General features: G+C 41.2%; 1 protein-coding gene across 1 annotated transcript; it reads right to left on the bottom strand.

The window, feature by feature from the left end:
• Positions 1-445: 445 nt before the first annotated feature.
• akr1b1.2 (aldo-keto reductase family 1, member B1 (aldose reductase), tandem duplicate 2) lies at positions 446-21,733 on the bottom strand. The gene is made up of 12 exons (XM_080491881.1): positions 21,186-21,733; positions 9,211-9,304; positions 7,195-7,363; positions 5,801-5,968; positions 5,597-5,713; positions 5,430-5,507; positions 4,871-4,993; positions 4,166-4,272; positions 3,818-3,899; positions 3,627-3,710; positions 3,456-3,538; positions 446-2,104 (listed from the first exon to the last, which is right to left on the bottom strand). Exons 3-12 carry the CDS (start codon positions 7,258-7,260, stop codon positions 2,062-2,064), a joined length of 951 nt encoding a protein of 316 aa, XP_080348007.1. The 5' UTR covers positions 7,261-7,363; positions 9,211-9,304; positions 21,186-21,733; the 3' UTR covers positions 446-2,061.
• Between the last annotated feature and the right edge of the window lie 2,340 nt (positions 21,734-24,073).

The following is a 24,073-nucleotide window of genomic DNA, read 5'->3' as shown; positions in this document are numbered from 1 at the left end:
TGTGTGTAGCATAATGTTGCAATCTGTTTTTAATTACGCACCAATTTTGTCTTTCAATTTCCTCGAGATTGTTGTTGTGGATGAGCGAGTGTGTCATTTCCCGGCAGTCCCAGATGTCACACACACAATGTTGTGCTCGTCTAATTGAATGAAATGAAAACATTCGTGTTGCGATTGGTCACGCTGTACTTGGATCAGAGCATGACTGCAAGTAATGGCTGTCGCTGCCGAGACAGCCACAACACATTACAGTTATCTCTTTTACTTTGAAGGGTTAATCCGTCTGTATTGCAAACTGCCTTGCTGTCTTGATTCAAGTGTTAAATTTAGAATTCTGTTTCAAAAAAGACTAATACTGTCACATAATTTCATGTGCTTCACTGTTTTCCAGCGGTTGTATTATGTTATTTATATATATATATATATGATCGACTCCTGCTGGTTTGATGTTGCAGTTAAAATGAAGTTTATTAAAAACAGAATAAATGCAGCGATTGCACCGGGGTTTGGTTTCACTGGAAGAAATGTGACAAGTCTGAACACACCTTGATCTTGACCTTAAACTGGTTTTTCCCACGAATTTTCGACTCGGAATAAGGTGTGGACACGTGTCCTTCAGTGTGTTTAACTGTGGCTCATTCATAAAGGAGCTTCGCTGAAACATTTGACGTTAAAGACGGAAAAACTAAAGGATCAGCGCGATCAGAGTCCGTGTGGCTCGACGTAATACGACTCTATTGAAGTTACACAACTTTCTTTTTCATTAAAGTCCAAACAGAACCACTGTGAGATGAGACGTTAAAGTGAATCCCCTCCAACTTTAACCTAAAAGATTACTGCCTGAAACCCGCGATTGCGTCCTGTCGACAAAAAATCCTTTCCAGTCTAACAGGTTATGATCAGTTACTTGTTACTGCAGTTACTTTGTACACAACATAACAGACATTCCTAACAGTCGTATAAAGTTCAGGAGAAAATCTTTGAAAAGCAACATAAACTAGTTTTGGCGAATAAACCAAAATTTTACATAAAAGCTGAGAAGATGCACTGCCTTTATTTCTTTATTTAATTTGTTTCGCAGTTCCTAAGTTAACTTTGTGGAAACTTTGCAGGTGACGCAGCAGCCGCCTCACATTGAGAATATCCACAGCTTCACTGAACGTTCGGTCTAAAACTCTTAAAGACATCAAGGACAAAAAAACCCAACTCCGTTTCCAAAAAACAAAAAGAAAAGTAATCTAAAGCAGTTAACCGTTTTTGCGTAATTCTCTCATTTATTCTCCAATGCAAACGTTTAATTTGGGAGATTAATAGTAAAATGTCATTTCCGCATTTTCACCCCTAAAAACAAACCCAGTTGGAGTTTTAAAGAAAACGCCAGTAAAAATACTGTACTTATACATTCTACAGCTTTAAACTTAAATCCATTTTAATAATTGTCGGATTCGTCAATAAATCCATAAAACACTATACTACAGATAAATCTGAAATCAATTTGGAATTTAAAGAGTTAAAATTCTTCACTATTTGATCATTTCAATCAGGACTTAATAAAAGAAGATTTCACACAAGAATAAAAATGTCATGTTGCTGGAAGAGGACACGTTTGTCTTTATCGGAGTTATTAAAAAAAACCTAAAAACATTTAAATGGAAAAATTTGGTTGAGCCGATGAGAAAGTGAAAACAGACAAATGTTGCGTCAGGGATGAGGCGAATTGGTTGTTCGCATGCGACTGGTTCCGCAGAAATGCCGACTCTGAGTAACGTGACTCCTCCTCATGCAGAAAGAAGCTTGAAACCTTTTAACCGGTGTGATTTTCTCCCACAGGATTTTTTTTTTTTATTATTTATTGCAAAGCTTTACAAAAACCAACGGATCCAAGGAAGTGAAAGCAGCGATCCTGTAACAGTTTACCATCAAATACAAGAATCTTCAGGAACAAAAGGTGCAAAAGGAATTAATTTGCTGGAGGGAATCAAAACTTCAGGTGAATATTAGATTGGAGGTGTTATGCAGAGCCATACACTGACTGTGAACCTGTGGCGAATCCTCCTCGCTTCAGAATTCCACGTTGAACGGGTAGTCTTTGTGCTTCTTGCCCCTGTGGAGAGAAATCAAACACACGTTTGCCAGAATAGAATAAACCGAAATTAATTCAAGGAACTGGTTCAATTTCGCTGAAGGAGGGCAAAGAAGATGCAATCTTGGGAGTGTGGAGGAGAGGCGGGCGGAGCTGTTCCGCGCTGCACCACTAGAGGGCATCGTTACATCTCTGACTGCTTCTAAAGCAGCGGACATGCACTGGTGGTCACAACTGGACCTTCAAAACAGTAAGACTTAAATGAATAAACTATATTACTATAAACAAGTTGCTCTAATTTAGAATTTATTTTTGTTCCCAAGCTCCTTTTTGTGTGTAATTGTTTTTAAGCAAATGTCTGCCACAGATTACATTCTTTACCGACGGACTAATACAGGCGGTACCAGTCTTTTAAAGATATTAATGTGTGACTGAAGCGACGATATTCCTTTTACGAGAGCAGGAGACCTCCACTGTAATAATCTGGCCGTTGACCAGTGGACGTCCCCCTGCTGTAAAGCAAAGCGGTCACTCCAACTTTAGCTTTTGGAGGACAGAACTGAATTTGACCTGGAGTTGGCTGAACATCCCACAGTCCAGATTTGGGCGAGTACAGAAGGGAGGCCGACGGGGAAAAGGAGGAGTGGAAGACTCGGCACACGTTCGTTTTGTAGATTTTGACGTTACGATTCTGTCCGTCTATCCGTCCCGTCATCCCGGAGAAAAGTTTTGCTTCTATTCGGAGCTCAATTCAGTTCTTTATGTTGCGTAATTACCCCCTCACAACTTAATTCTGTATTTATTCTACTTTTCTGACTATCGTTTGACATAAGCTAATATTTAAATACTTAAAATATTCTGGGCTGTGTTTAATAACCATTTTATTGTTTTTAAATAAAATTAAACTGGAGCCACAAAACACATTTTAAACCTACACGCCTCTTAAAAGTTTTGATATATGAACATAAACTGTGTCTTATGGTGCATTTATGAGGTTTTAATTACAATTTAGTAGAGTAAATATTTCAGTACATTTTGTACCCGATTCTGGAGCTTTCAACTTTATTTTTCAGCATTTTTTTTTACCATTTTGTCTCTTCTTATAGCAGTTTAAGAAATCCTTATCATTTTAGGTTTTTTATTTATAAAAGTTGTCTTGGTAGAATTTCTTTTTTTATCCATTTTAATTGCACCTTTACAGCCACGAGTTAAAATTCTTTTTAAAAGTACCTATAAGCATGAATAGAATTAAATGTTTATTTAGGTATAATCCTGCAGAAGGTTGAGGGAGCCACTACAGAAGGGCCAAAGAACCTGCTAAAACCAGTTAAACAAGCAAAGCCATCCTGCACACGACAACGTGCGTTCCTACCAGTGCATTGGACAGAACCTGTAGGCCCGGTCGAAGCCCTTGATGGCGCTCATCTCCTCCTCAGTCAGTTTGAAGTCAAACACCTGCACAGATTGTAGGAATGCTCAACACCGAACGAGCGCGCGGGGACGGCGGCTCGGCGAACCAAGACGACGGCGCCGCCTTCGTTACCTGGAAGTTCTCCTGGATGCGTTGCGGCGTGATCGACTTGGGGACGGTGATGACGTTTCTCTGGACGTGGAAACGGATCAGGACCTGCCAAGGGAGGGAAAAAACAAACAAAAATAAACACTCGGGTCACCTCCAGACAGATTGTGTGTCTATATCGGTTGCATTTCCTGCACTTATGAGGACTGTCGCACCTGAGCGGCGGTCTTCTTGTGCTTGTTGGCGATGTCGATGATGGATTTCTCCTCCAGCAGCGTGGGGTCGCCGGGTTGAGCCCTGCCGTTCACATTCACCATTCAAACTCACTACTTTCGAAACCAGCACTTCTTTCCGTGGCGCTCCCGTTGTTACTTAATCCCACACCCAGAATTAAATGGTAAAAAACACGAAGCACACGCAAAGAGGAACAACGGTCACAAGATGAAGCTACAAGAAGTCACATGGCTGACAGCAGGATCGGCAATGGAAAAAAATAAAAAATAAAAAAAGCTTCAATTTCATTTAAAAAGCGGCACAGCAGAGATTCAGCCGCCCCTACTGACCAGGGTCTGTCGGGGGAGCCCAGCGGGCTGTAGGCAGTCACCGTGATGCCCTGAGAGTGGCAGTAGTCGATCAGTTTCTCCTGGACCAGGTAGGGGTGACACTCAATCTGAAGCGGAAAAAATAAATTTAAAAAAAAAAGCAACACAAGTCGGTCAAATCCACGCAGATGCCACGTTCCCCAGAAACATCTGGTTAGGAGACGCGCTGATGCAATAAGGATCTCCGGAGGTCAAGAAAATAAAACATTTTACGTCTCAATCTGATTGAGCTTGCGCTTTTATTTTGGCGTCGCCGACTTTCAATCCGATTCCCTGGCTTTTAAGTGTCGCTGATGACGAAAGACAGGAAGACAATTGTCCCTTGAATCCAATTTAAAGCATGACAAAACGAGGCTAGACATTGATGGTGACCAACGGCTCTGGAAAAAAAGAGCAAGAAAATAAGGTCACCTCAGCTAATTGGTCTCCGCCTGAAGGGGGAACGGCTGCGGCCCATGATGCATTAACGACATTACTCCCCAGAGCTGATGGCAGAAGACCGATAACGCCATTACCGCCTCTTTGCCCTTTAAGACTCGCCGGCTTGAGAAGCATTTGCCTTGTTGCCGCTAATCGCCGCCTAAATCCACGGCAGGTCTCCGCCGCAAAGTGTAAAGTCGAACGCAAACACGCATCACGGCAGATAAACGCGTCCCGTCACGTTACCTGGTTGTTGGCAGGTTTGTGTTTGAGGCCCGGCTTGTTGAGAACGGCCTCGATCTGAGACTTGTTGAAGTTGGACACCCCGATGGCTTTGACCAGCCCGGCGTCCACCAGCTCCTCCATCCCCTGAGAGAAGAATACAAATTTTAAAAAAAAGAGAGAAAAAAAAAGGGGAGAGAAAGAAAAGAACACGTCGACCTTGACAGAACGTGACGTCAGCAGTTACGCAAGACGAGCAAAGAAAAGACTAAAGATTAATCCCGAACCCACAAAAGGGTTTCTCCCTTTACACATTTTCAGGCGATGGGTTAGTTTTACCTCACGACCTGATAACAACACATCCCCTAACCTCTCTGGACGCTACAGTTTCAATATGTGACTGACCGGTAGCAACTCAAGCATCAGACCTTGACCAGCGGTCGACTCATAATATCAGTTATAGTTTAGCAACTGCAGTTTGACTTTTATCATGATTAGTAGTTGTTGTTTTTTTTTTTTTCCTAAATTGTCCACCAACCATCTTCCCCTTCCTCTGAAAAACAGTCTTGTCTCAGTAACGTACCTCCCATGTCTCCAGGAAGTGAGAATCATCACTGATGGTATCTCCAGCATCGTCCAGAGGAAACAGCTCCGACCCGTACTGGAACAGAAGACGAGTCGTAAAAGCCAACGTGTATTCTAACCTCAGTCTTCTGGTTGCATTATAGCATAGAGAATAAAGCTACCTACCTTGAAACCCATAGGCCAGTGCACCAAGTAGAGGTCCAGGTAGTCCAGTTCAAGGTCTTTCAGGGTCTTCTCACAGGCTTCCCTCACTGTGGACTTCTGGTGATAAGTGCACCACAGCTAGGGAAGGAAGAACATTTAAAAAGAAAAAGGAACTATTGTTTTGTATTGGGGTAAATACAGTATGTACTTCAGTCTAACACCCACCTTGCTCACGATGAAGAGTTCCTCTCTCTTGGCCACGCCGGCGCCGATCATTGCCTTCACGCCTTCGCCCACCTCGTGCTCGTTCTGGTAGACCATGGCTCCGTCGATGTGCCTGTAACCGGCGGCGATGGCCGCCTTCACCGCCTCAGCGACCTTACCGGGCGGAGACTACGAGACAATCGGAGCCGCATCAGACATTAAAAAGTCTCGACAGAACGGATTTCAATTCACATTGTAAAGTAAGAAATAAACCGGCTTCATGGTACTTTTCTCTTTTCCTGAAAAGGTGCAAATAAAGACAGACTGACTGGTGACTGGACACACAGTCATTTGTTGTTATATGGAAAAAAAACAAATGGGCGTTTTCACAGTATGGTGGCCAGGGATAAGCGAAGCTGCATAACTGCCACCCAAACATATTCTTGTGAAAGCAGAGATTAGTTGATTACCCAGGTGTGCCGTACAAGCAGAGCGAAGCTCTTTCATACATTAAACAAAGCCGACTGAACAAGAAGATAACTCAGTGATGTTACATATTTATTGTAAACAAGCTCTTGAGGAGATTTAAAAAAGGAAAAGAATAAACAGTATTTCACAAGTGAAGTATCACTTCTCTATATAGGATTGGATATACAAATATAATATGTTCTAGTCTGAATTAAAAGTGGATTTTGGAGATTTGACCCCCCCCAAACAAACAAACTTACTTATAGTTGGATTTGATTTAAAAAGGATTCATTTTATATCAGAAAGTGTATAGATTGATCAAAAATAAATAAATAGCAAGAACACACACACAAAAATAACCATTTTGATCTTAATCCAGATGTAGAATCAGAGAAAGACGTTATTCCTCACTGAAATATTACTTACTAGATGTATTTTAATAAACCTGATGGGATAATCTGAGTTAAAAAAAACAAAAAAAACAACACAAATATAGTTCATTGAAGGACTTTACTTGTTTGTTTTTGGCATCAGTTTCACCGTACACACGCATTCCTACATGCATATTAAACGAAGAATAAACCAACAACTCGGTATAAAGTGGATAAAGTGCAGCTCTGGGAGAGAGGAGTCTCCGGGACAGTTGGACTGCGCTCCATTCCAGTGATGCGTAATTTGATCCTGAGGCTTTGCGCACTAAAGCTCCTCTACAAACATGCATGAGCCTCTTGTACCCGAGGAGGGAAAACAACCCAGAAACTATCCACGACATCCAATACAACTTCGTTTAATTCCCCTATGTTGACGTATTAGAAGGTATTTGGGAGAGAGCAGGGTTTTTTTTTTTAGCAGGGCGTTCCGCTGCTATCTCGCGCTAGCTTTACGTAACACGCGTAATATTGAGCCGCGCCTGCAAAAAAGAGACAATAAATGAATAATAAACGCACCTTCCAGGTCCCCAGGCCGACCAGGGGCATGTGTGCCCCGGTGATGAGCTTCACGGAGGTCGACATTGTCGCAGGCAGGTTGGAGGACCGCGGTCAGGCAGGTGAGCGGAGCGCGAGCGCCGCTTTAATAGGCCGGGATCTGGGATCGATTAGTGATGCCTTTTATGGGCTGCAGCAGGGTCAGGAAGTTTATTTATATCATTAAGGAGAAGAAAGTCACACACAGCGTGGATTTTGGATGGCTGTTAGGCCGCATCAGGGTGGAATACACACATATTTAAACTGTGGTTTCATTAAAAATAATAATAATGTGCTTACATGAGCGCTAAAGGTTCGAGTCTGGCCTTGGTTTTTATATCTAATTTGCTGCCTACGTTCTTTTAATAAAATGATGTTTTAAGGTGATTTGCAAAAATAAAGAATTATATATTTTTCTTATTTTCGCATTTTGCACAATTTTACAATCTCTATGTTTTCATACAGAAACAGTTTAACATAGCCATACCTCACATATTGTGATATTGTCTGGGCTGCTTCACATGCTTCTCAACTTTATCAAATACTCTTCATACCAAGAATTATGCCCAAAAGACTCTCAGTTACCACTTTGTCATGTCTCCAAGAATAAACTTTCCATCGAATTTAAATTGTTTTCATCTTTTGCTGTTTATAAGGCAAAATTATTTAATCATCTGTCCAAATAGAATCTCACTGATTCTGGTGCTGTACGGTTTAGGTTTAGGTGTTTATTGACTCCTTTGTTACTTTTCTCTGCTTGTCGTTGCTATTTTTATTATGGTCATTGAAGTTGCTATTTGTCTTTAAACAAAATTTTACTTAAACTTCAAAATTTAACAGGCCACTAACGCACCAAGAATATGTGGTTTATGCAGGCGAAATCCCACTGTCCACACGAAGATATTGTGTCTTGTCTTATTTCATTTCACATCAAGCAAGCAAACAAAGCAACAAAGAGGCCACTGTTTCTTGCTTTGGTGAAAATCTTTAGACCGAACCCCGGTACATGCTGGTCCTATGCCTTCTACCTTCCTAATATAAAGACCTCAAGTGCCCATAGCATTATCTAATAAGGTCCACTGATTATAATATATCACTTAATCCAAACACAGTATGTAATGCAAACAAACAATAAAGCTAAAATAGAAAAAAATTTATAAATAAAAAAACTGGCAAAAATAAATATGAATACAAGACAAAATCAACTTAATAATTATTCCAAAAAATCAACAGAGAGACTGCTGAATAGCTCCTACAGTAACGTTATGATGGGGAGGATTTAATGTAAGCCTCTTAGACTTCTTTCTTCAGGTTTTTATTTCTTGTAATTCTGTTTCATATTCTTATTCCGTACAAATACACAAAAAAGAGACTTAGCAATTCAATTTCTTATCATAAAGTATGCGAACTATAAAATGCAGTACTGCAACTTTGATATAAAGTACAGACGCCATCACTGTCATGGAACATGACGTGTCTGTTGATGCCAAAGTGAGTGTTTTTGTCTTGAGACGATCAGGTGATCTGATACCTCGCCTCAAGTCATGGGCAGCTTGGACTATAATACTATAATGATAAAAAATTTCAAATTAAAAGAATAAACTAAAATTATGGGATGCTTTACAATGCAACCAATAGAATATTTAGTGTTGAGTGTTGAAATAATTAAATGTAGTCATTCATCAACATAATGTATTATATATTTCAGTCTGTCTGTTATATGGAATGTAAATGCAGATGAGAAGCACATCCAGTAGATTTCCGGTAGAGGTTAAAGTGTTGGTATTGAGGATGGGGCAGCACCAGTGGGCAGCACTGTTGCTGCACATCGAGGCGCCGCCTCCTTCAACCTTCTTATGACTTGGATTGATTTTAATAATAATGCTGAATTTCAGTACCTAGCATCCTCATCTGCATGTGTGTTAGGATGGTCACAGTGAGGAATTCCCACACCCTGCGCTTGCCCTGACATGCACTGGCAGCTTGCTTTGGACCTACCTCGTGTTGCCCTGGATGGTCTCCAGCACACTGCCGCCCCCTTGTGGATAAAAGCAGGTATGAACGATGGATAGACTGCTGTGGGTACAATCATCTGTAAAACCAATGAAAAGGATGAAAGAAACATTGTGGGAATGAGGAATTCTCTGTGAAATAAAGTGTCAGTGCTGAAATATTTTTGAAGACTTTCTTTAACTTGTGAGTGTTAGATAAATCGCATGACCTACACTGTGCTGATAAGACACACCCAGAAACCACTTGTCAAAGATAAAACCAGGTCTTTTGAAGATTTTGTTGAATTGAGTCCGGTTGTATTATTATTTGTACAGCTGTTCGGCATGGAAAGAATTTCTCTTTTCATATTTTCTTTTGTTAAATTACCAGCTGGGTGGGTGGTTAGGACTCACACCACACAGCGAGAAACTCCACTTTGACTCTACACTTGGGGGCCTTTCCGTACAGGGTTTGCATCTTCTCCCTGGGTGTGCACTGATTGTTCTCTAGTTTCCACCTCTTAAGTTCAAGCTTTCTCACCATTTTCCATAAAACTAAAATGATCTGGAGTCGTAAAACACATTTAACCCTGAGAATAAGGCAAACACAGCTCAGAAAGTTTTATATATGGTTGTGCTATACATGCACAACTTAAATCATATATCCTGTTGCATTAATGACATTTCAAAAGTACCATTTAGTAAAGTAGAAATTGTAATTTAAATGAGTCGCTTTTAGCTTATTCATTCATTTATTTATTTATTTCATGTTCATTATTTCAGATATTTTAGCCATTTGGGCTTATTTTCCTTTTAAAATATTCCAGTGGTTTTTCGCTGTTTTTACTAATTTGGCCATATTGAGTGCTCATTTGTCTCTTTTTTTTGACCCGTTTTTTTAAGCAGTTTGATGTATTGATGAATATCGTGGATGGATAAATGGATGAAGTTGTTCTGCCATTGAACCACTAGAGGGCACCATTACACTTTCTAAACATGCAAGTCTTTTTCCTTCCGCCACACTGAGCCTCTATAATGAGTGTCAAACTAATTTTAGCTCAGGCGCCACAGTACAGCCAGATTTGATCTTGATTTTGATGGACAATCGATCAAAAGTAAAATTCTATCATAACTTCTAAATAATGACATATGTTTCATTTGATTTTGGTTCAAAGAGGTGTGAGGAACATTATGAAGGGATCTACGTGGAATTAATTCCCTAAGATAAAGAATTGCAGCTTTAACATCGCAATTGCAATATTTTCAACTATCCCTTCTCTTGCAAAATAAAGTGAAACCTCTAAAAAATAAATAAATAAACATGTCCTGTGTTGCATGTTGTTTGTTTTAATGACAAAAAGTTTCTGCTTCATTTGAAAGCCTGTCTGAGGTGTCATTATTTCTGCAAGCCTTCAATACATTTCAGTATTTTTCTACCATTTTATTGCGAATGCTACTTTGGTAGCAGGTGATCTCAGGCCATATTGGACACTGTCAGTTGTAATTTGCAAACTATATATTTGACATCCCTGCTCTAAAAAACCCCAACATCAAACATTATATACATGAGCTAATTTGTATAAAACGACCAATGTTTTAAGTTAGAAAAATGTTGGTTTAGTTAACTAGTGTATAAAATGCAGAAGTTAAGCATTCAAGTGTCTTTGATGCTCGTATGGTGAATATAATGCGCCCGGTTAATAATGTGCACACACAGACGTGTCCAAAGCCCAAAGAGACGGCGAAGAGAGGGAACAAGGTGACTTATTTTGGCAAAATCAGATAAAACCTCACAGACCTTTAACTGAGCCATTCAACATTCTGAGGGGGAGATAAGAAAGGGAGAAGATAGCCATAGAGGAAGAAAAACACACACACACACACACACACACACACGCACACACACACACACACAAAAGGAAAAGTTATGGCAGCCAGCAGCCACTGTGTACCTCACAATGGCTTTCGCTAAAGTTTTGTGTCTCTTCTGATCTTCTCCCAGCTGGACGCCTGCTTTTCAGGGCCCCTCTCTTCTCTGATCTAACTTCAGACACTGGAGGGCCTTTTGCCAGCCTGCAAACTGTCAAAGTACCCCAGGAATCAAACACTGTCGCACACTGTCAGGATCAAAGGCCCGCCGGTAAACCAGACGCCGCCGCCGCCACATACAATTGCCACCTAAAAAGGGGAGGTTTATTTCAGAGGCTCGTATTTTGCGTCTGTGGGCAGACACCGTTTCGCTGTGCCAAGTGCATCGATTAGACGAAAGGAAAAGAGAAACGGCAAGTCATTTGAAGATACAACAGAGGCCCCGAGTCAAATCGAGTGGCTCTTAAGGAAACTTTTGGACAAAGAGTGTAGACTTAGGTGAGGCTTGTGTTTTAGGACTGGATAAAGCTTCGTAGGCTGAAGGGTTTGACGGAGAAAGCACAAATAAATATGTAGATCGCAATGAGCTGCTGTCTCCTTTCCCACTATGTGGATCCATAACGGATGCTCTGTGCAGTCGTCAGAGTCCGAGCTTCCGTTTGCCTCTACATCAGATCAGACACTCCACCGGTGAGACCTGACCTGTCCCCCCCGGAGATCAAACACCTAATTTCATTTCGTGGCATTTGCTCCATTTCCTCCGCCACGTCTCTCCAACCTCTTGTCTCTCTCCCATTGGCCTGGGCTTTGCTGTCTTCTTCTCCGTTTCTGCCAGAGCGCCCTGGGTTATAATCTCCACCCATAAATCTAATGTCGAGTGTCAGCTCTCGCTGAGTTCACTCACACACTCGCATTCCGCACATTCTGGCTATTGAACAACAACTAGAGATCAGCTCGAGAAATCTCGACGTCATGAGCAAAACCGTGGTCACTTGTCTCACGCGTCTCAGGGGCATTGAAGATTAGTTGGGCTGATTTAAACCCCCCCCCCATCTCATTCAGATCTCAATCAACCAAAGATTTAAAGCTATGCACACTTTGATCTGGAAGTCAGATCATCTAATTAAAGATTTGAGGGATTTTATCTGAACCATACGAGTCTTTTCAAGATAACATTTTCTTTTTATTGAGGTTACCATGTAAAACCTGCAAAAAAAACAAACTATTGATGGTCAGGTTTTAGTGTGTCTGAGTGAAAAAATAACAAAAGGAACGTCTTTATTTTTTTTAAGAGACACACATTCACACAAGGTAAGACACCAACATCAAACTTGATAGCATTAAGAGAAACATAAAAGGATGTTAAGAAGATTTTAAACCACATATACAATTATGGGGGCCGCACAGCGGGGTGATGTTTGCACTTTCTGGTTTTTGAGTCCAGACTTTGCACGTGCAAAGGTTGGATTTTCCTGCCATAGTCAAAAGGCTGGGATTAATTGGTGCCTTTTATGTCTGTGGTTCTCTGTCTCTCTGTATTTGACTCCTAGTCGGCTGGGACTGGCGTCAGCTCCGCCACTTTAGGTGGGATAAAGTGGGACGGGTAGATGAAGTGACTCTTTCTTTAAGAACATTTGACCAACACAGATTCTGGGTCATTAAATCACAGCTGTTCAGCGTTTTCCAAGCATAATTTCCCAATATTACTAATACTGTGCGCTCGACTCCACAAAAGGGAAAACCAATATCCTCCAACTCTATCCTGGCCTTTTGTGCATTTTCCTGTAAATCACCTTCAGTGAAAAAGGAAGCTCGGACACGTTGAATAAAAAGACAATTCCCTCGTGACGGGTTCAGAAATTACACTAACAAAGTCAGTGGAAACTTCTCAAAGGGGCTTCTGAATCACGACGCTTCAACCGCTGCTAATCCTATCGTATCTTACAAGTTACATGTAAAAATAAAAATGAACCTAACGGTGTTACGGGCTCTAAATCAGTTAGAGCCGTTTTAATGGAGCGTGAGCGCTCCCGGGTTCCATGCTGGGATCTTATGTTAACACGTCTAATTGCAAACAACAGAGAACTTGTGCCGTTGGCGTTGGTGTGTGAATGGTCGCATAGCATTGGAATTGCGTTAAGGACCCGCTCGGGTGAGATCGGGAGGCATCGGCCGGAATAGTTCGGACAATTTGCGCAGTTAATGTTGGGGAATGTACGTGTGAAGGAGCCTCTGCAGCTACTGAATCCTGCAGCAGCTTCCGAGCGCCGATCTCCTTGATCTTCTCACACTTGCATGCTCTGAAAATATTTCAGGCTGCATATGCTTGTGATTTTTGTCGGCTTTTCGATGAAGATCAGAAAGACGAGGAAAAGCACAGTTTTGGTGAAGAGAGACGACAAGATGACGCATGAAAAAAAAATGGTTATGTGATGTTTTTGGTTTAGTTAAGATGCTGTGGCGGTTCGCACTCTCCCGTAAACAGCGAGAACGTCCCTGCTTCAAGTTTGTGGCTCATAGTTGCTTAGTTTGCATGTTCTCGGATCGTCTCCAGCCCCCATGCAACCTGAATTGGTTAATTCAGCACAGAAGATGGAAGGTTAGAGGATATTTGTGGCTCTCGGAGGGTGAATCCTTCCAGTTTTGGTGATTTTCCTTATTGGGTGGGTTGTTATTTAGAAAATGTTTTTGATGAGCATCTGACAGATTTCCTGAGAGAACAAAAGGGTTGCATCTTATACTCTTCTTGATTTGTTAAGGGTCTAATGCACAGCTATACACAAAGCATTTTTTTAATGATCCCACTTATGAGATATACTCTGAATGCACTCACATCTTTGGCCTTGTCTGTGAGTTGAGGTTTCTCCTCTCCGGCCCCTCAGACGTAGATTTATTTTTTGGCTTGATTAACCACTTAGTTCAGTCTCTTAGACACAAGATTGCAGGGAGAAAGCAAGTAATGAAGTGCTTTTGAATTTGCATTCCTGAGAGCTTTCGCAGACGCCTTGATTTCAGTCTGACTTCGCTGTTTGTTCTTCGTCGAGAGATGTCTGCTATTTTAACGGTAACACGTAACAAGTGTCCATCCAGCCTCCTCCATATTGCTCCCTCATCAACCTAACTGCCATGAATAAACACAATCAACATGCATCTGAAGGGGGATTCGGAGGCTTTTTTCTCTCAAATCGTCCCCTGATGGCTTGTTCATCATTGTTATTATGCAGATTACAGTGTGACCAAAAATGCAGGACGGGAGCCCCCCCCCCCCCCCCCCCCCCCGGGATGAAATGTCACCGTTCTACGAAGCTGACCAAAAAACACTTGTGTGTTTTGTTATTTGAATCGAAGCAGTGCTGACCAGCTATGGGCAAACTTTCTCAAGAACGTGAGATTAACAGTGTTCATCAGTGTTTAACAGTGTTTTTGTATGAACCTTGAAAGTCTTTGTTGTAATTTACCAGATAAAGCTTCCGTGGTACCATGCTATCTAATATCTGTATGTATTCGACCCATTTAAATTCTGCCATGGTTATGTCACACGATGACTTGCCAGAATCTTATTTCTGTCGAGGGTACAGCTTCCCTTTGCACCCTGCTCCTGGGTGGCAGAAAAGAGGAAACACAATTTGGCTTTAAATCTGGGGCCCTTTCACTAACACATGCTTCAAACCGTGATGCAAACATCAGTAGGAGGCGGACCGGCCAGCACACTCACTTAGTTTGTGTGAAGCTGAACTTGGGAAAAGAAAAACAGAAATACAGAATTCCAAGGACCTTTCGAAGAGAGACTCCCCCCCCCAAAAAAGGCAGGTAAATGAGAATTCTAGAATGATTATTTAACGCTAAAATATCAAAATACTATTTCGTAGCAACTTGACCCAAGCTGTAAATGAGTAGTGGTATGTACTATGGATATGTGAATCATTCTTGTTGACCTCTGTGTCGATGACAATGAGGATGGACGCCTCCTACTTCACCTCTCCACCAGCTACATCAGTTATTTAAAACAGGAAGTATTTTCACTGACAGGTAGAAATGATCTGATACTCTAATATTAAACACACGGGTCACCTTCTGCTAGTTGCAATGGCTGCTAAAATGTATACAATCTGTGTGAATGGAGGCATTGTTTTAGAATTGATATAAAATCCGAAGTCAATCATTTTCGTACTAAGTTTGTGTAAGAGGACATGAAATGTCCAAACCTTACTTTGGAGGACACGTTGTATATGAAACTGGTGATATTTTAGACAACAAGGAATGCTCACTAACTAAATGGGATCTATGTTACTGGGTTATCTTGGATCTGTGCAATAGGGAAAGACATGCAGGCCGAGCGATGAAGAAGATGAGTGTGTGTGTGTGTGTGTGTGTCTGTCTGTCTGTCTGTGTCTGTGTCTGTGTCTGTGTCTGTGTCTGTGTCTGTGTCTGTCTCTGTGTTCGCATGCATGTCTGTCTGAGTCAATAAGTTCAATATAAAATATTATCACAAACATTTAGTGACCATTCTATCAAATATAAAGTGGAAGTTACTGTGTGTCAAAATATATGTTGTTCAAACTTCCATGTGAAAAAAAAAAAAAAAAAGGCGCAGCGAGTCTGAGAACACACTCCTGCCTTCATGTCTGCCTGTTCTCTGTTTGCATGTCTGAGTGCAGCTTTGATTGATCAGAATGACACAGCAGGAAGAGTTCCTCATCGGGTGCTTCTTCATTTTTGAGTCATCTGATATTATTTACGATATAACGAGACAAACTTTGTGAACTTCTCCAATCTTGCATCACGGGAGTGTTGTTGTCAGTGCCGTGCATGTGCACCGCAGTTGCTCTGGTGAGGGGTGCAAACCATGTTAACACACTTTGTGTGTGTGTGTGTGGGTGTGTGTGTGTGTGTGTTTGTGTGTGTGTGTGTGTGTGTGTGTGTGTATGTGTGTGTGTGTGTTAAAGGCCTCTTAGTTAACCCGGCAGAATAAAATCAGATAATTTCAAGACATATTCAAATCTGGGTCGACATTTCAGTACTTTTTAGGTAAAGTTCAAGGGTATGAGCCCAGGTGGAAGAGATTGTGGTAGAGGTGTGCAGTAGTAGAAATGTGTGCAGCTCTCTGCATCTGCTTGTGTTCATTCAAAGAGCGGGGTGCAAACCTTATCGTGGTGCGCAGCTAATATGACATGAAACGTTTTGTGCACATGGCTCTCCTCGCTCTCCAGGAGTTTTGCAATTTGAGGAAGAACCACGCAAGTCTGAGTCACACCGTGTCAGCAATGTCATATGGAAACAGACAGTCGATGACACACCCACAGTGTCAAAAATCAAATCAAGTATGGACAGTATCTTTTCTTTTTTTCAGCTTCTGAATAGGTGCACACAGCATCATCTTGTGGACAATTTGGAAATTGCAAGTTGGGCACATAACTGCAGTAGTGAAGTCTTGTCCAAAAGTGTAATAATTTTCAACAACAGCAACACTACAAATCACACAAATACCCTTGAGGACTAAAAACATGATTTGTTTTTATGTTTTTTTGGTTTGCTCGTAATAGCATTCAGTCTACAATCAATGCAGAAATGCATGGAAGTTGCGGTGGGTTGGAGGGAGAGTAATGTGCTGGAAGAATGTAAACATTGTCTGCTTGGAGGACCGACTTCAAAGTGAGCCCGGGTTAACCTCTGCTCGGTGTTGGCGTGCACCCTAGACCGATAAAAAGTGAAAGTGAATGTTCATCCACGGTCTGGAGGTTTTTCCTGCAACCTCTCTTTGATGACACAAAATGGATCTGATTGACTCCTGCAGGAGAGACGCACAGCATCTCTGTTTCCCTGTTGGCATGCGCTGCAAGTGTTTCTTTAAAAAAAAGAGGCATTTTTTTGAGAGTTTAAGTTTTTGTGAAAAAGCAGCAGGGAATGTAAAATGTTATGTATCACCTCGTAACACCCAACTGTTATTGTATTTTCATTTTTCCCTTTGAGAAATCCTGTAAGCAGGAACAATCAATAATAGTAGAAAATAAGAGGAAAGTTTGGCCTGTGAAATGCTGCATGTGACAATCATAATCCGATTTTATCTACTGTAGGAAAACTATTTGTTCATATTGAGAAATGAGGATCGGCTGACCTGTTGCTTGAATTTCTGAGTCTGAAATATCAAATTCATGCCTTGGTCAGACTCTTATCTTCAAGTTTTCAAATGGCACTGACTTGAAATGAAAATTATTATTCCTAACATTATTACATTACAGTAAAGTGAAATGTAAAATGAACACAAAAGTGCTAAATGCTGCTTGTCTGTTTTGCCACCAGCTCACCCACAAGTTGCATTTAATCCATACGTATATTCCGCCACGATACCGGTTTAATTCAAGGTGCACAGAGCTGAAACCTATTCAAACTGACATAGAGGTGAAGATAAAGTAAAACCTTGGATAGTTGCTCAGTCCATTGGGAAGACAGATGTAAAGATAGACACAGACAGCAATCTAGACTCATTATCGGCCCAAATATGCCCATTTTAAGACAGTGGGAGGAAGCTGAGTCACTCAAGAGGGAACTCACGTGGAAAACATGTCACGTCTTCTTGTTATGAGTCTTACCAAATCATTTACTGATCACGAATCAGTTTCATCAAACAAACAAGAGAAGAAAAAAACCTACCAGAGAAGAATATTCAGGTGGGAAAAGTGATGAATGAGTTTGTATTTTGCATCCAGTGAAACCTTTTTCACTTTAATCAACCAGAACCAAGCTTCAATCTTGCATTTAAATATGCACTTATTACTTGATAGCGAATAAACACTCCATCTCAAGTGGTTTGAATTCAATCAAATAGCTGAAGCACACCGGTTTGAATCACCTGCCCTAAATAGTGAGCCACTGGACACACTTTGCCGTAATGAGCGTGTGTGGGAAGCCGTTTGTTGGGGAGCCTTTGCCGCTGTTATCGGCGATGGAGGCTCGATCTGCCGTGTGTGTCTGAGCTCCTCATCATTATCTCAGCTCAATGATTCATGTCCTGAACGCAGGGAACAAAAGTCTCGCAGAGACCTTGTTCCTGACGCAATGGGATGCCAGGAGGGACAATACGGGAGAATTAGCAGTGAAAAAAGCAAATAAATAGGTGCCTAAATACATGACAGCCCCGCGACAAAGACAGCGGAGGATAAGAAGGAGAGCTGTAGCAATAGAGAGGTGGAAGGGGGGAAAGAGGCCTTGATAAAAATAAGTAGTGGAGCTCAAAGGAGGCAAGGGTTGAGCGGATTGGAGGTGATGATGAGTGAAGAGCTGTACAAAGTAGTACATCTATGGGAAAGGTTTTAATGAGGCAGACGCCGGTGTGTGTGTGTGTGTGTGTGTGTGTGTGTGTGTGTGTGTGTGTGTGTGTGTGTGTGTGTGTGTGTGTGTGTGTGTGTGCACACGTGTTTTCTCATCTGTGACGCAGACGCTCAGAAAATGCTCAGCAGTGATACACCAAACTTCCTGTCTCCACGTGGGTGGGTGAGGATTTGTTAAAGTGTGTAACAGATGGACAGAAAGACAGAGAGATAAATAGATGGACAGACACGAGGAAGAAGATGAAAGGGTTAAAAAAAAATCTTTCTGGATTGATTAGTAGGAAAGATATGAAACATTATGAAAATATGACTAAATTAAAGTGTTTTATTTTCAAGGCCTTATTTCAGAGTCGGTTCGACTGGATGTTGCCCATCTGGATGCCAATTTGTAAAACTTGATAAATAAAAATGGCGGCACACAGAGACTGGAAGAGAGCCTGCAGCCTGACGTAAAGAAACGCCGTCCTTCAGTGGCCCCCAAGGCTTTGTATGTATGCGGACAACATGCCGAGCCGCGGGGCGGCCTGTAATTCTACTGTCAGCCCCCAGTTGGAACAAAAGCAGGTCAAATAAGGAGAATACTTGTTCTACAACCTGGAGATCATAAGGTGGTGGTCTCATGAGATCAGGGCATCACAGTCACACTGCTTATAGAATTACATGGCCATTCAACAGATAATCAACAATGAGCCATGTTAATAGGTTAAGCGAGTTAAAGGAGAAAAAGAGAACACCTGATACTCTCAGGATCAGCTCCGCAGGACACTGAACCAGGTACAGAACGGGATCCGCAGTGGAGACTTACGGCAAATCTGTCCTGCAATATATGTTTGTCATTTTGATGACGCGATATCTCGATTCATGAGACCCAGATTTAGTTAAATTAGATTAATGAGATGAATCTCCTGTGTGTTAGTCCTTTGTAGTGTGTAGATAAGAATACAGTCCTGAGCTCCAGTTTGATAAAAATGGAGAAGAACAATACAAAGTACATAAGTATTTCACAAGTGTAGGTATTATTAGATAATAAGAAAGGTTATGATGATAAGAAAGAGTCAGTGAATGTGGTGCTTGTAAACTTCTTTGCAATGACTATAAAGAGTAATCAATAGATGAATATTAATTGAAATTTATAAGAGATTTGCATATAGTTTTCCAAAGTATTGTAAAGTCACTGTCAATTATGGCAGTATATTTTGTTTGTATGTGTGGAAACTTTTTTTTTTGTAAGTGCAAGTAGGATGAATGCCCTTTAAAGTCACAGTGAATATCACATTTCCTTTGTCTAATGAGGAAAGAGTCGGGCAGTTGGCGTGAGGTCAGCTCAGGGCACCATATTGCTTTAATCCGGGTCCATCTTAATCAACAGACTGGCTGACTGTTACCACAGAAAGTTGGCACTTTCAGCTTTTATAACTCATGTCTTCATGCTCTCATGAATAGACAAGAAAAAAAAACCAACAACCTACCAGCACTTTTATTTTTTTTGTCATGGATTTAAGTTTGATGTTGGCGATTACTGCCGACACAAATCAACTCTGTGTGATAAAGCGTAATTAACACAGAGGCAACTTGTTATTGAAACATTCACACAAGGCTGCTTGAGGGTGAATATGTGGCTGTAGGGGTTAAGTTGAGCAAATGCAATGCTTCACACTGGGGAGGAAGAAGAGGTTGTGGTTGCACATATAAATATCATAGAAATCGCTGCTCACTTAGAACACCATCCATCCGTCTTCGGTACTACTTAACCAATTCAGTCTTGGGAGGCTGCTGTCCATCGCAGCAAATAGTGGGTGGAGGCGGGTTTCACACTGGACAGTTTACTCGTCCTTCACAGGACAAACACAGAGAGAAAAACACCTTTTTTTGGACTGTGGGACAAATTAAAGGAGTAATTTATTTTCTAATTTGCTTCCTTCCCATCAACAAGAAAAATGTACCAATACATTTTAGTGTTATATTATCGTAACACAGATTACACATAAGCAATTAGGTGTTTATGGTATTTACTACAAAAGTCGTAAACCAGTGCATGCGCAGGAAGAACATGCAAACTCCACGTCGGGCCTAGGGTAGTACGATGACAACCTGTCAGCGGCGGGGTTCAAACATGTGATCCTCCAAACACAAGCTGGCTTATTTACCGTCCATGCCACCACTGCCCGCAGGTAATCCCTATTATGAATTAAGACAAGCTATGAGAAGGTTTTGAGTAGAAAAGTACAGACATTTGTGTGAAATATGGGAACTGAAAGTAACAACTCGTCTGGGAAAAAAAACAACCAAAAAAACTTGGGTAAATATACTGTAGATGAAAAATTGTCTTTATTTCTATATTCTACAAGCCATATCTTCGAGGAGTTTACTGTTCTCCACAGACACACGTTCCTGTTGTTTCTAAAATCAAAACCTCTTTAACATGGAGACATGAAGCATCACACGTGCGACACCATTGTTTAATGTTTAGTCTTCGTTCCAGGAATCTATATGACCCATATGCACAACTTTATCGGGTGACAAAAGCTTGGTTGAGTGGCATTCCCATACTCTTAAACTATTGTTAGGCCAATGAATGGTGATTCAGGAAAAAAATGCCTTGCTCGTGGGCAAACAGAGAAGCCCACAAACCACAAACAAAGGCTCAGACTAAACCTGCACAGACACACCAGTTGTTCCAGATGACCATTTTTACAGGAATGTAGCTAGGTGGACAAAACCCTCTCTGGACATTTACAACCCCCCCCCCCCCCCCCCCCCCCAAAAAAAAAAAAAAAACACCAACCTGTTTTCTCATGCCAGGCCAGTGTCATCTCTGCGCACTTTAACACAGTGCCTAGAACCGCATGGCAAATTTTGCAGTGGAGGTATTCTGCGATGTTGGCGACATAAAAAAGACAATTAAACACTGTTTGCACTATGCTTGGACAGCGATATGCTTTGCCAATTAACCTCCAACATGAGGAGAGAGAGAGAGAGAGAGAGAGAGAGAGAGAGAGAGAGAGAGAGAGAGAGAGAGAGAGACACTCTGAGATTATAACCACACACATTCCTCCACTTTCTCACCCCACCGCCTCCTTGTGTTCCGCCGGTTCTGCTTTGTAACAAATGCACGAGACTCCAATTTTACATGCATTTTCCATTACCAGGCCCGTAGTAGTGACAGCTAATTTGCACTCTTCTATTATAACAAAGACATGAAGTGGTTGTACTTAACTTTCATACTTGTACCCTAACTTGGCTTCCCCCGAGACCGCTGCAGACTGACGCCTTCCACGTATCGTCTTCTGGGGAATCCACAGTGTAGACTCGCTGAGGCCCAACGAATTAATCCTTAAAAACAAATGAAAGAAGCGATGAATTGCATATTCTCTCTATGCATGTGCTCATTTTGAATCTGTTTTCCTCTTACATTCTAAAAACATGCATTGTGACATGTCCCGGGGGGTTTCGCCTTCAGCATACCCCAGCCCTGAATTAGATGAAGCATCGTAAAACAATGGATAGATGGATGGATGTGTTGTCTAATATTATTATTATCATCTTAGACATGAACCTCTTTTCGTTCATTTGATTGACAAAGTCACAAAATAACACTGTTTTTGACTTCCTGTGCTAATAATAGATGTGTTTACTAATAATATTAACCAATAGCTTTTGGACATATCAAGCTAATTATTCATGATGTTATTAGATTATTGGAAGTTATGGTTCTATGATTAAACTAGGTTTCCTCTTTGTGTCCAGCCACACATGTTGAGATGTTTTAATTTGGAGCATGCTGCTTGTTATTTCAGTCACAGCAATAATCACGTTCACCTCATCATGGAAACAATGAAAGTCAAATGAGGAGTCAGTTATTAATTCTACAAACAAACGCTAAGAAAACACTATTGAAGTTTAGACTTTTTAGCTTGGAGAGAATCCCGTGGTCGGGGGAAATTATTCAAAATTCTTAATTTCAATAGCAGACAGCAAGCATCCTAAGCAGAAAATGTAAAAAAGAAGATAGAATAATGGCAGTATGAGTAACAGCGGGGCCATTCGACTCCTGAGTATCTATTTATGTAACAATTTGAGGCAAAGGAAGAGAACTACCTAATCTGAAGAGGAAACGTGAATGAAATGTCTTTTTTCCAAATTCACATTAATTGTGGCAACAAGTCAAGCCACTACAACCACTAATCAGGTAAAGTCCCAAGTATCTCCAAAGAAACTGGTTGGAAACCAGATTTACTAAATTAAATATCACATCCAAACTGGCAGAGGAACAAACACGCATCTTCCCTCTGCCCTCTGGATTCCCTCTCTGTAACAAGATACTCGCTGCGAGAGTTGAGTATAAATCATGATCCAATAAGGATAATACAACTATTTCATTACAGAATTGCCTTATGTACTAATTGCTTGCTTTTTTTTTTTTTTTTGCTTGGATCTCGTTTTGGACGACCAGAAATGTTCCAGTCGTGCTCCAGTCCAGACAACCAGAGGGAGGTTAGTCAGAGAGATGACAGATGGGGTTTGTATGATTCTGGACCGCATCCACATAGCTGGCCTCAGTGGGGCGCGCCGCATCCGAACGCCACGGTGCTTCACTCTCTCCCCTGGTGTCCGTACGGCGGTGCGTACACCCAGGCACAAGCGCCTGTCTGGTGGCAGTCCAGAAGCACATGGAAGGTATGTAGTCTCAACAAAATAGGACGACCACACTGAACTAAAGCTGTTTTTGTGTCAAATTTTTGGAATGAATATAAGTCCTACAGCAACACCTCAACTTCTGGCAGTCATGTATATGAAACTGAATAGTTAGATCAGTGCATTACACCCACACCCATACATATACACCCCAAAATGGCAGTTACATTATCTGTAAAGTAATGTCAACGGCTGTGTCACCCGCAGCTGTTCTGTTGCATCCTATCTGTTTCCTTAAAGGGCCGCAAACATCTGTATTAAAGCCAATCCTCCTCCAACTCACTGACGTAATTCAACTTGAAAATTTGCAAACAGCCTCATGGTCGTCTGATGAGATATTCCAGTGATTATACAGAGGACATCGGTTTTACAGCAGCATGTAGAGGTGGGCCACCAGAAGGTGTTGAACAGCATGTCAGACCTTGGGATAACTTAATTAACACTTTTGTATGAGATCCAATCAGTCTATCTTTGGTTTCTGTAATTAAGCCTAACTTTTCCAAAAGTTCAAAGTCTAATCTCGATTCCCAGTGATTTAGTTCGCAGTGGACCTTTAACAAGCACATCTCAAATAATGAGGTTTTAGTTGAAAAGGTTTTTGATTACATGGTCATCTACCTTACTATAAGTATGTTTGTCATTTATACATTAAATACGAGGCTGATTCTCCACAAGAAACTGGAACTGGTCACTGGGATTAAATAAACCACACTGAGCAGTACGCGGTGACACCGTGGTTGGAGGCGTTGCATTAACTTCCATGCTACAGATTCTTCAGATTGGCCCTGATTAATTCCTTTTTTGAACTCAGACAAGATAAAGAAGTGTATGTAAAAAGACATCCTCTGACCAAACCACATTATATGGAACCTTCTGAAACCAACAAACCAGATGTTGGGTTCAAAACTCCGAAACATTTGGTTTCAAACGTACAGCAATACATTATCTCAGAAAATACGACCTGGAAGCTAATTTACC

The sequence above is a fragment of the Lipophrys pholis genome (assembly GCF_963383615.2).
Source record: "Lipophrys pholis genome assembly, chromosome: 22".
Taxonomy (NCBI): domain Eukaryota; kingdom Metazoa; phylum Chordata; class Actinopteri; order Blenniiformes; family Blenniidae; genus Lipophrys; species Lipophrys pholis.
Note: the sequence above shows the minus strand (reverse complement) of the source record. Positions and strands in the feature narration are given on the sequence as shown.

Bases quoted from the DNA above. Each gene is read 5' to 3' on its own strand.
- akr1b1.2 (XM_080491881.1), bottom strand. From the start codon at position 7,260: ATGTCGACCTCCGTGAAGCTCATCACCGGGGCACACATGCCCCTGGTC. The intron at 4,994-5,429 runs GTACGTTACTGA...TTCTTCTCTCAG, and splicing joins ACTTCCTGGAGACATGGGAG to GGGATGGAGGAGCTGGTGGA. The intron at 3,539-3,626 runs GTAACGAAGGCG...CAATCTGTGCAG, and splicing joins GCATCCAGGAGAACTTCCAG to GTGTTTGACTTCAAACTGAC.